The sequence below is a fragment of the Crinia signifera genome, chromosome 2 (assembly GCF_055691185.1).
Source record: "Crinia signifera chromosome 2, ASM5569118v1, whole genome shotgun sequence".
Lineage (NCBI taxonomy): Eukaryota > Metazoa > Chordata > Amphibia > Anura > Myobatrachidae > Crinia > Crinia signifera.
Genome location: NC_139218.1, coordinates 366,594,604 through 366,607,149, shown reverse-complemented (window position 1 = coordinate 366,607,149; position 12,546 = coordinate 366,594,604). Strand labels below are relative to the sequence as shown.

Below are 12,546 nucleotides of genomic sequence, written 5' to 3'. Positions count from 1 at the left end.
ATTCCGGGATTGAAAAAATGCCCCGGGATTGGCATCCCTAGCTCCCATTCATTACCAGGTTTTTGTTCCCACCAGACAGATTGGACAGATAAATCTGTAAGTGTGTACACACCGGCCGAAATATATCGATGTTCCATCGACCAGTGTGTGCCATCACTATATCTGTGAATGGCATCGTTCACAGATATATTGTGTGATATATTGTGTTGGCTGCAGGAGCCGGCGTTGATTGACATGATTGACAGCTTGATGTCAATCATGACGAATGTATGCAAAACACACTGCCCGATCCACCCACTGCACACACTCTGCCCGATCTGCTGCTGCTGATCAATTGCTCTGCAGATATACAGATATACAGTATCTACTAGTGTGTACCCAGCTTTAAGGGGATGCGGTCATCTATTAGAATGAACTTAGGTCTACAGTCATTAGGTCGACCCCACTAGGTTGACTGGCAGGAAGGTCGACCTGACTTAAGGTCGACATGGGCCAAGGTCGAATTTGCATAAAGGTCGACATGAGGAAGGTTGACTGGTCATAAGGTCGACATGGGTTTTTCACTGTTTTTTGAGCCGACATGTGCCGACAGGCGGTATTTCATGCCCTACCATCCACTAGGGCGTGGTGGGAGAATAAAATAGTGTGCTGAGCGCAGCGAGGCACCGTGCCCGAAGCATTGCGAGCGATGCGAGGGTCCGATTCTCATTGCCAACTGTGTCCATGTCGACTGTGTCGACATTCGGATAAAAAAAACAGTGAAAAACCCATGTCGACCTTATGACCAGTCGACCTTCCTCATGTCGACCTTTATGCAAATTCAACCTTAAGTAATGTCGACCTTGGCCCATGTCGACCTTAAGTCAGGTCGACCTAGTGGGGTCGACCTAATGACTGTAGACCTAAGTTCATTCTGACAGATGTCCCGATTCCGCTTTAAGGAAGGAGACCAGCCACCCAGCCCCTGCTGCAATTACCTACAGCCATCTCTTATCAGCTGTAGCCATTGATCGGATGACACGTTATAGGTTACTAATAAACTAGTCTGACACTGGTATTTTCACTTCCTGTTCTTATGTTTGCATATAATGTGTTTACTTATCAAAGCTGGGTGAGAGATCAAGTGGGTGCACTAACCAATCAGCTTCTGTTATTTCACAGGCTGTGTTTAAATAATGACAGGAGCTGGTTAGTGCTTTGTTCTCTCTCCACGTTATATCTCTCTCCATCTATTTCCTTTATTTGTACACTCTTTCCTTCTCTGTATGATATTTTCTAGACCTATTTGCTAATAAATATAAGAAATAAAAAAAAACACCTTTAAATATTTGCATAATGGATAATTCCATGTGATTAAGACACCATATTTTTATACCTGATTAACACCGCAGTTTTGGGTCCAGCCTGGGTCACTGAATACGGATTTTTAAGCCATGTCACAGCAACTTGAAGCCCGCTCACACCTAAGGGCCACCGTACATTAGGATGACTTGGCCTGACTTCCCCTTAGTTCCCCCGGAGAGCTTGATAGGATTTGGCACTTGATGTGATATTTTTTACATGTGATAAATCGGATGCGATTTCTCACATGTAAACCCGGGGGAGCTGCAGGTGGGGTAGATTGGCTGAGCTCTCAGCCAATCAGCGGCCGCCCAGTTTTTTTTAATATGATCTTTTCTATCCTCCCGCCGCTCGCTGCTCCCCCGGACTCTGCTCTCTGGTCCCCGCTCCCCACCTGTCTCTACCAAGGACTCTGCCGCTACCTCTCCTGCCGCTACCCTGCCTGCAGCTCGCCCGGACCCTGCTCTCCATTCCCCGCCTGCCTCTACCACGGACCCTGCCGCTACCCCACCTGCAGTTCCCCCGGACTCTGCTCTCCGGTCCCCGTCTGCCTCTACCACGGACCCTGCCGCTACCTCTCCTGCCGCTACCCCACCTGCAGTTCCCCCAGACCCTGCTCTCCGGTCACCGCCTGCCTCTACCACTGACCCTGCCTCTTCCCCGGACCCTGCTGCTATCCCACCTGCAGCTCCCCCGGACCTCGCTCCCTGCCACACTGACTGCTGCACATAAGATTTATCGCGTAGTGTATGGGGGCCTTAAGGCTTGACCCAGGATATTGATGGGGCTTCTCCTCTGCCGGTGCTTGGAGATGACATCATCTCCAAGCACTAGTGAGTTGGATCTCCACAGGTGTTAATGGGATCTGGGTCAGGTGATCCCGGTTCCCCGTTCACTGGTTATTTTTTGGTACCCTATGTCACTGAGCTGCAACTTGGGATAATCCCGGATGTTTTTCAGCTGTGTAATTATCTCATGTACGTAATGCAGAATGCTGCAGGCCCCATTATTTTTAGTGGGCCTGTCATCTGGCCCAATTCATCAAGCCCAGAAAGCTTTGCTGTTGGAAGCTTGACATGGCCTGAACTCTTCCTATCTCTCTTCTGTTGCTTCAATTTTATGCACATAGGCCTGATACAGAGTTGATTGCAAAACAAAAATCTATCTCAAATGGACAAAACCATGTGCACTGCAGATGGGGCAAATGTAACATGTGCAGAGAGAGATAAGCTGGCCATGCACTTATACGATTGTGCACTTTTGACCCGATTTCGACAGATCGGGCCAAGAAATCGGGTGAAAAGTGGCAAATCCGTGTGTGTTTTTTCTCTACGATTCCGATCTGATGCGTTTTCCCGTGCGGTTCAGAGCCAGAGTTCACACAAGTGTATGGGGGCCTTTAGATTTGGGTGGAGTGTGTTCCAACTGGAATCTAAATTGCAGTATAAAAATAAAGCAGCCAGTATTTACCCTGCACAGAAACCATATAATCCATCCACATCTAACTGTCTCTCTCTGCACATGTTACATCTGCCCCACCCGCAGTGCAGTATGGTTTTGCCCATTTGAGGAAGATAAACTTTGAATCAGGCCCAATGTGCGGGCTGACGGATGCTCCTGCTCTCTGCATATGTCCAGTCGGTATACGGTCGTTAGGTTGACCTTATTTAGGTTGACACGGCTTACGTCGACATATGAAATATATCGACTTGGCTAAGGTTGACAGGGTTGGAAGCTTGACACAAGCATTAGGTTGACAGGTCGACATGACTTTTTGACTTTTTCATTGAGCCGACATGTGCCGACAGGCGGTATTTCAAGCCCTACCATCCACTAGGGCAGGGCTGGGCAACACCGGCCCTCCAGATGTTAATGAACTACACATCCCAGGATGCTTTGCCTTAGTTTTGCTATGTGGCCATGCTGAAACTGATGCAAGGCATGCTGGGATGTGTAGTTCATTAACATCTGGAGGGCCGGTGTTGCCCAGCCCTGCACTAGGGCATGACGGGAGAACAGAATAGTGTGCCGAGCGCAGTAAGGCACCGAGCCCGAATCATGGCGAGTCATGCACGGGGACGCGGTACACTATGACTGTGTCCATGTCACGATGACAACATTCGAGACAAAAAAAAATTGCAATTATTATTTTTACTGTATATGCAATTACTTAACCAGAGCAGGTCTTCTGTCATGTGATCTGGCAAACACCAAAATCTATTTTACATTGACAAGCTATGCTGGCAAAGCCCACACATCTAGTGCCCACTGCCGCTATTACTGAGAGGGTGTTTGGGGCTGCACGCAATACGAGAGAGGGGATTTGAGACATTTTGCTGTGCCGCTGCAGCAGTATATCACAATCATCACCCACAATTGAATTGACTCCTATGATTCTAATAGTGAAGAATGCGCCTCGGCTATTGACGGTGATTTTTGTTGCTATATTTTATTATTATTGTGTGTGTTGCTATTGCTATGCAATTATCATCATTAATCAAACAGCAACTTACAGGACAAGACAATGTTGGACAAGTACATGCTATGTAAACATTATATCATTATAATCATTGGCCCTTATTCAGATCTGAGCTCAGTACAAATTTGTTTGGAAAATGGGCAAAACCATGTGCACTGCAGGTGCGGCAGATGTAACATGTGCAGAGAGAGTTAGATTTGGGTGAGTTATTTTGTTTCTGTGCAGGGTAAATACTGGCTGCATTATTTTTACACGGCAATTTTAGATTTCAGTTTCAGCACACCCCACTCTCTCTGCACATGTTACATCTGCCCCACCTGCAGTGCGCATGGTTTTGCCCATTTTCCAAACAAATTTGTACTGAGCTCAGATCTGAATAAGGCCCATTATCATCAAAAATTGAAGGTTATGTGTCATTGTAGGGAGCATGGAGTAGATGACAGACTAAGGGGGTATTCAATGTGTGCCGATATTTTCGGTCACTAGGTCGACACCATTAAGATCGACATACATTGGGTGGGCCACTGAAGGTCGACAGACCTTATGTCGACACAGACAAAAGGTTAAGATGACTACGGTTGACAGCGTCAAAAGGTCGACACAAGCATTAGGTCGACGTTGGGAAGGTCGACAGTCAAAATGTCGACATGGGTTTTTCACGTTTTTTGAGCCGTCATGTGCCGACAGGCGGTATTTTGTGCCCTATAATCCACTAGGGCATGGAGGATGAAGGGAGAATATAATAGTGTGTCCAAAGCATGGCGAGGGGACACGCGGTGCACCGATACGGTGTCTATGTCGACATTCGGGACAAAAAACTTGAAAAACCCAATGTCGACCTTTTGACTGTTGACCTTCTCAATGGCAACCTAATGCTTGTGTCGACCTTAGGCATGTTGACCTTTTGTCTGGGTCGACCTAAGGTCTATTGGTTGACCCAATGTATGTCAACCTTAATTTGGTTGACCCAATGACCCAAATAAGGTTAGGACGAGAGACTGCTGGTCTTAATGTGGGTCTTGAGCCGAGGGGTGTTTTAAGAGAGTAGGAGGCCTCTCTGCCATCCGCTGCACAGCGCAGCAATATATGGTGCCGCTGCCATTTTTCTGGCAATTTCCACAGTGCTGCCGCTGTGGGACTCCACAGGAGTAAGTATTAAAGAAATGGGTGCAGTGTGGGCCCCCCTGGACTAAGGGGCCTGTGTGTACTGCACCCATTATAGATATACCACTGGTATTGAATCTTGAGAGCTAATTGAAGTTTTGTAGAGAGGTGGAGAGTCTGATAGGGAGCGGTAGAGAATTCCAGAGATATGGGGCAGCACGTGCAAAGTCTTGGCAGTGGAAGTGATTGGTGGTTATCAGCAGGCAGGAGAGGCGGCGTGCGATACGAGTGGGGGGGGGGGGGGGGGGAATGGTAGATCTGAGTATCACCAGCATACAGAGCATATTGGAGGTCAAAACAACTAATGATCCCAACTAAAGCTGTACAGAGGGAGAGTAGGAGAGGTCCAAGAGCAGGTGAATTGCGCCTAGCTGTCTCTGGGTAATTTATAAGCTGTTCTAACTATAGCCAGATACTTTGGACTTTGGTCCCATCCATTCTGATTGTATGATAAACACTGTATCACACAGTGCACACACACAGGCACACACAGGCTTTATACCATTACCATGGAGGGAGACAGAGCTGTCACGTTGGGGTTCTGTGCACGGACGCTGCAGTGGATACAGACCATTCTGGATGTGACAGGGGGGGTGGGGGGGTCTTTATAATAAGTGTGAAGACTTGTGCCCTGCACCTGCCCTGACAGTGTGGCCATTACAGCTTCTGCAGCACGTTCCTGTGAGTATGTGGACAAGTAGTAACCGAGCCTTGCTGTGTGATTTCAGAGCCTGAATCCTCTAGAATGACAACATCTAGAAACTTTCAGTCACAAAAGTCCTCCAGCTCTGGATCGTCTTTCCTCAGGATGCGCTCCCCATTCTCATCATTGTTCTCCTTCAGAAAATCTTCAAAGCAGAACATCAAGCCCCCACCACAAGCGGAGAGGTAACACTTGTCTCTATTTCTGTCATAGATTATTCTAATTTTCTATCCTTACTACCAATAGGAGTCTGCTCTACCCTCTGCAAAATACTGCAGGCTAAAGGCCCCTATACACTATGCAATTTGGGCATGATTTCACCCCATTCCGATGGATCGGGCCGTGAAATTGGCCCATATCGCATGTGTATGACATCCGATCCGATGTATGGTCCTGTGCGCTTCGAATCGGATACAGAGATCATACCTGCTGTACATAAGATAAATATTTTGCTCTTTAGCACCCTCGATATATATCGCATCCTATGTGGCGGGACTCCAGAGCCAGGAGGAGGGAGCCGGGTGGCAGGCGCATAAAAAAAACAAACATACAAGTGAATGAGCAGCCACTGATTGGCTGAGAGCTCTCTCAGCCAATCAGCGACTGCTCATTAATTCGTATGTTTTTTTTTTTTCAATTATTATCCTGGCTCCCGGCTCCCTCCTCCAAGTCGTCCTAATGTATGGGGGGGGGGGGGGACTTTATTAATCTTTGTTTGTTTTTCACTCCAGTGAAGTTCGGTTATTGTGTTCTTGATCGTGCTGAGGGCCTGATTCAGATTTTTGCATATGGGCAAAACCATACTGCACTGCAGATGGGGCAGATGTAATGTGCAGAGAGTTAGATTTGGGGGAGTTATTTTGTTTCTGTGCAGGGCAAATACTGTAATTTAGATTTTAGATACACTGCAATTTAGATTTCAGTTTGAACACACCTCACCCAAATCTAACTCTATCTGCACATGTTACATCTGCCCCACCTGCAGTGCAGCATGATTTTGTCCATCTGCAAAAATTGTAGCCTTGCTAACATTGCCTGAATCAGGCTCTAAGTTTACTTTGTTTGGTTGTTTCCCTGTTGCAGCAGCGCGCCTTCACATATAGTAACCAGCACTTTGCAACTGCACATACAGAGAACACCAAAGGTGCCCACACACTAGAACGATTTTTTTGGCTGATTTTCGATAAATTGGCCGATATATCGTCCGATGTTTACCGATAATTGGTCAAAAATCGGCCGATATCAGTCCAATGAGCGCTCTCGTGGATCTCTTGCTAAATCTTTTGATCTTACATGCTGCACGAAAGATCAGAAGATTTAACAAAAGATCAATAGGGACGCACATGGTATCTTATGAGAAATCTTTGGTAAAGATGTGCACTTGCCTGAAATCTTTTGTCTAGGACAGACGAAAGATTTGAAGGCTAATTTATGCGCACATCTTATGATCTCAGATCTTTCTAGTGTGTGGGCACCTTAAGGGACATTATTTATGTGGCTGGGTCTAATCACTGTCACTGTGCATCCATATCAGCAGCTAATACATCCCAGTGGCAAAGGAAATTTGCGAGGCTTCCTTTCTATATCACGTTTCTAAGGTGCATGATCTAAAGGCCCCCACACACTAGAATGATTTTTTGTCCGATTTCCGACCGATCGTCCAATAATCGGCAAAAATTGGCCGATATATCGGATGATCGGTCGGAAATCGGACAATCGGCCAAAGTCCCAGGCACCCTCTGACGCTGCCACTGCTGCTGCCTCCTCTTCCGTCCCGTCCCGGCGCCTGTGCTATGATGAGTGACAGGCACCGGGACTGGCGCATTCACAGTACACACGTGTACCACGCATGCAGCCAACTTCTATGGGCTGCTTAGGCAACAGCCCATAGAAGCAATCTTGGTCTCGGCGCCTGTACAATGTAAGTTACAGGCACCGGGACCAGCGTGTGCACAGTACCAATATAGGTACTGCGCATGCGCAATCGCCGTTTTTGCACGGCAGCCCGCACAAAGGCGTCCCGGAGGGAGGAAACACCTCCCAATGGGACTGCCTTTGTGACTGGCAGGTCAGACTTCCAATTGGAAGTCAGTGCCAGTCACAGTGAAGCCAGTGTAGTCTCACAGACTGCATCTGGCTCCACTACAGTGGCGGATTTTACCTGGGGGGGGGTGCAGCCCATAGGTAAAAGCCGCCACTGGTGATGACCAGCCAATCATCTCCTACCTGTTATTTTTCAAACACTGTGACATGGCAGGTAGGAGCTGTTTGGCTGGTGGTTTATCACTCTCCATTTAATCACTTTTCAAGCTTAGTACATCTGGCCCTTAGCCAGAAGAAAGCTGGCCTCATCCATTTATGTCTCTGACAAATTCACGCTTATTCAGTAGTTATATGCCCGTTTCCAGGGGTTTCTTATTCATTGCAGTGGGGTTTTTTTGCTGGTTACCAGTGGGTTACGTGCTCGCTGCCAGGAAGTTACATGCCCATTGCCAGGGGTTTACATGCTCATTGCCAGGGCCAATATACAGTATATATTCCAGGGGCAATATAATATATTGCTACCCAGAAGCCGTAACTTCCGAGTAGTTATATATGCTACCCAGTAGGACCTCTAGCATCTTTTCATCTGTCCAGTAGGACATGTGACATCTGTCTCCTCCATGGCAGCGGACATTTTTGGAGGGATATTTTCAGCAGATTTCATACGGACAGAAAAGCAAAACCACCTTCTGCAGCGATGTGCTGCATATGACCAATCAATGAAAAGCAATCTGACATCAATTTGACAGTAAGTGAGTTGTACTTGATAGCGGCTGCCTGGTGATCATTAGCAGGTCTCCCAGACACTGGGAAATATGCGCACAGGTTGCGTCCTGACAGTGTGTTGTGTTTCGGGTGCCTGCGTTGCTTGGTGATCACAAGCAGCTGCCTCAGGATCTGGCTCTTGACATCTCCGCACATGGCGATCAATCCGTACTCGTGCGAGTAAGAACCTGATCACCCAGATGATTGACAGACCTTATGAGTCACTGCCTTTCCCTCAAAAGCTTCTACATTAAAAAATAAAGAGACTCTCTGGAGTGCTGGAAGGCAGGGATGGATCCTCATCGTGAGCCGCTGATTTTATGTCTGGACCTTGGCTTCATGACAACTTTTCTCTGAAAGTCATTTGGAACAATTTATAGATTCCTTCTGTCCGGGGACCGGTGGTGCGGATCTGCACATGTGCATCGAAGAAAATACACCTTTGGTGAGTATCACACTCGCCGTGGGGTTTGCACAGAGCGGGGCAGGCAGGGGGCTGTCCCATGGGAAGGCCCATCGTTTCCAGGGCGTGCCCGCAAAAATGGTTGGTGCATTTAGAAAAATGCTGGGTGTCCTCACGGGAACGCAGGCATGTCAAAGCCTGCACAGGTGAGCAGCTGACGTCACACAACGTCAATGCGTTTACCTGCTCGCTAAGCGTTGGAAGAGCGTTGCTTAGCGAGGGGGTCTGAATCAGGCCCAATATGGCAGAGTAGTGAGGTACAGTGTGAGTGTGTGCAGCGGATGGGAGGAGGGTTAGAGGAAGCTGCTAACATATGAATTACAGTTAACTAACGATCACCCAAAAAAAACCCACATAAAATGACGGCAGATGTTATAAAAAACCGAGTGAAGTCCAGAGAAGAGAAGTATCTGTGACATCATTAAGCCCTCCCCCACTGCGGCAAACTGCCGCATTTTGCGGGTCGTGGTGGAGAGGCAGGGCTAAATGACCCGAAATCTCATCAGTTAGCACCGCCACCTCTGCCCCCCCCCCCCCCCCCCCACGATTCCAGCAATTGTCTCCCCATTCTGCCCACATCATTTAGAAGCTGGAGGGATAAGCTGGAGGAGTACCCGCTCTTCCAGGGGTGCAGGGTGAAAATTGGGAGTCTTCCACAACTTCCGTGCGATATATGCTTATATAACAGCACCGTAGTGTCTTGCACATTAAATAGTAAAGGCAAACCTACAGTACTGCCTACAGTACAAATGCTAAAACAAGTGGCTGTACGAGCCAGCACAGACCGGAAGCTGCTCCGACCAGAGGTATAGGAAGCTATGCTGCTGACCTGGCATGCAGCACAAGAAGATGCCAGGCACGACTAGTTTTACCTGGAGTTTAGAAGGTAACATTTACTAAAGCTTCTATAACATACAAGTGGTGTTTTCCATAGCATCTAATTAGCTTCTAGCATTTTCTAGAATGCCATATATACAGTACATTCTCTTCACCAGGCTTAATACATCTGCCCCATTATATCTAGAATCACCCCCACCCTTCCTTTTTGGACACCTTAATAAATCTACCCCTAGGTGTCTGTACTGTTGGTCCTGCCAAATCCTCCTTCGTTTGTTTAGCTCCATGACGACGACAAAAAAAAAAAATCTCCCTGATGTTATCTCTGGTATGCAGGAGGATGTATAGGAAATGATCTTTTAATTGTGTTACCATCAATCCCGCCATTGTTTTGGAAATTGGGTACGACTTGTGACGTAGGGCGTGCCTGTACCTGATCCTGGTATGGCTGGGCGGGTCAGGGTGTGACCTAGGTGGATCAGGGAAGGGCCTAGACTCACAGTGGGGATCTGTACAGGTCACTGCCACATACAAATACATTAGTTTTTCTGCACATATAAAGCCCCTCAGAGCATAAAAAACGAATGGGCCTATTTATAAAGGAGCCGCAACTAGAATATGCATGGGTCATTGGGTCGACCAACTAAAGGTCGACAGGAGTTGACTGCTGAAGGTTAACACAGCTTAGGTCGACGCCTCAAATAGGTCGACTTGCATAAGGTCGATATGGTCGGAATGTTGACAGAAGCATTTGGTCGAGAGGCAAAAGGTTGACGTTGGTTTTTCAATTTTTTTGTCCCGAATGTCAACATAGGCGACATGGACCACGTATCGGTGAACCGCGTCCCCTTGCATGGCTCGCTGCGCTCGGCACACTATTTTATTCTCCCACCACACTCTAGCGGATGGTTGAGCATGAAATACCGCCCGTTGGCACATGTCGGCTGAAAAAAAGGGAAAAACCCCATATCAACCCATTGACAGTTGACCGAGACACTGTCGACCAAATGCTTGTGTGGACCTTCCAACCAGGTGTCGACATAAACTTTGTGGACCTTTATTGGTCAACCCAATGCATGTAAAACACTAGAATAATATTCTAACAATGTAACTTGTCCATAAAATGCTCTCAGTGAAGATGCACTGACGCGACCATATATTCCCGGGGTGGTGCAGCCTGTCCTCTCTAAGGATGTTGGCAGCAATTGGTCTTTTGATATATGAATAGAAGTCTCCGGGGTCAGCTGTAAGAACTGGAAGACGGTTGTGTTGATTCCGCACAGAGTAATACTTTATTATTCTATTCACTTGTAATTTCACAATATTCCTACATGTGACTAGTTTTTTGCACCTGTAAGAACTGTAGTTTTTGAAAGCCACATTTAGGGGGGTATTCAATACCAGATCACGACTGTCTGGACGTTCCGACAGTCGTCACCTTGGCCCTTTCTCGGCCGGCTCACCTGTTTATCGGCAGGTGGGATTCAAAGTCCCGCCTGACGTTCTGCGAAAAAGGGGTGTGGCCGTGTAAACAACCGTATATTGTCATGATTACAGCATCTCGACAATCCACGTACGTTCTCAGCAAAACGGGCCAGACAGCTTTTAAAGTCGGGTCCGTTCTGCCGAGATACCTCTTCAATGCTGTCTGGAAAGACTTGGAATAGGCGGCCGCCGGGACTGTGTACCCCCCTTATTGTCCAGCCGACTGTTGCAAACTGCAATCCTGTTAAAGTGATCTGAATTCATACAAACGGTGGAGTGTTCTAAGCACAGGTGGGCGCTTTGAGACATTCCCCTGCAGGGTCAGTATGTAACTCTTTCCCCATTATTGTATGTGCTGTAAATACTATATTTTATAATGGCTTTGTGAGAATAATAACATATATTTCGCCCCTGCAGACCGGGTATTTTCACAATCCGTACCCCGGAAATCTCAAGCACTGAAGTGAAGAAAAAGGTAGGGTCCGCATGTTATTACAAGCTAAGTGATGCTATTGTTCTCTGCTATCAGGGATTTTGAGAGAAGGGAAACCAAAAGTGGCTGAACACAGTGTTTTTCAATCGGGGATGGTTTAAGAGTGTAGTGGGCCCATGTGCAGTCTCTGTGTGCACCCCCTCCGCCCTTCGCAGTTGTTAGCACACTCTGGTAGTGTCCAATGTGCCCACACCATGTTCCTGGTGACTTGACTACTGCACATACTGTATCTGAAGATAAATGGTGGCAGCAACCGTTTCCCAGTGATTTCTGCAGTGACCATGTGGCACTCTCGAGAAGTGAGTCTAATATATGGTGCAGGGTATAATGTGTGGACCCACCAGGGGCCCGTGTGCACCAAGCACTTTGCAAGGCCGTTCCGCATGCCGGGTCCTGAGTAAACAGAGAAACACCCGTATACAACCAGTAGCCCCAAGCTGCGAAGCCAGGTGCAGGGAGGCCATGTTTTGGGTCGCAGGGACTGCGATGTTCCGTTTGCAGTGTCTGGATCGACCCCCGCGGTGCCTGCTTTACGTGCCCTGTTGTCCCTTAGACTGTGGTTGCATTTTTCACAATGTGGTCGCAGTTTAAAGGGTCGCACACGCTCACTCTGGCATTCACGCATGCGCAGATTTGAGAAAAAGCCAAACAGCGATTTCTGCAACACTGCGCTTCATACTGAATTAGGCCCATTATCAGGGGTCTAGTTATTAAGCTTAGAAAAGCCCGATGTATGGCATTTACACCAGAGACAGGGCTTTTCTAAACTTATC

At 47.5% G+C, this 12,546-nt stretch overlaps 1 protein-coding gene across 1 annotated transcript in view; it reads left to right on the top strand.

Moving 5' to 3' along the window:
• The window catches only part of EXPH5 (exophilin 5), a 105,337-nt gene that overhangs the window by 73,150 nt on the left and 19,641 nt on the right, over positions 1-12,546 (top strand). The window contains exons 3-4 of the mRNA XM_083169986.1: positions 5,713-5,872; positions 11,698-11,755. Coding sequence (XP_083026112.1) covers positions 5,713-5,872; positions 11,698-11,755 — 218 coding nt within the window. The remainder of the gene's footprint in view (positions 1-5,712; positions 5,873-11,697; positions 11,756-12,546) is intronic.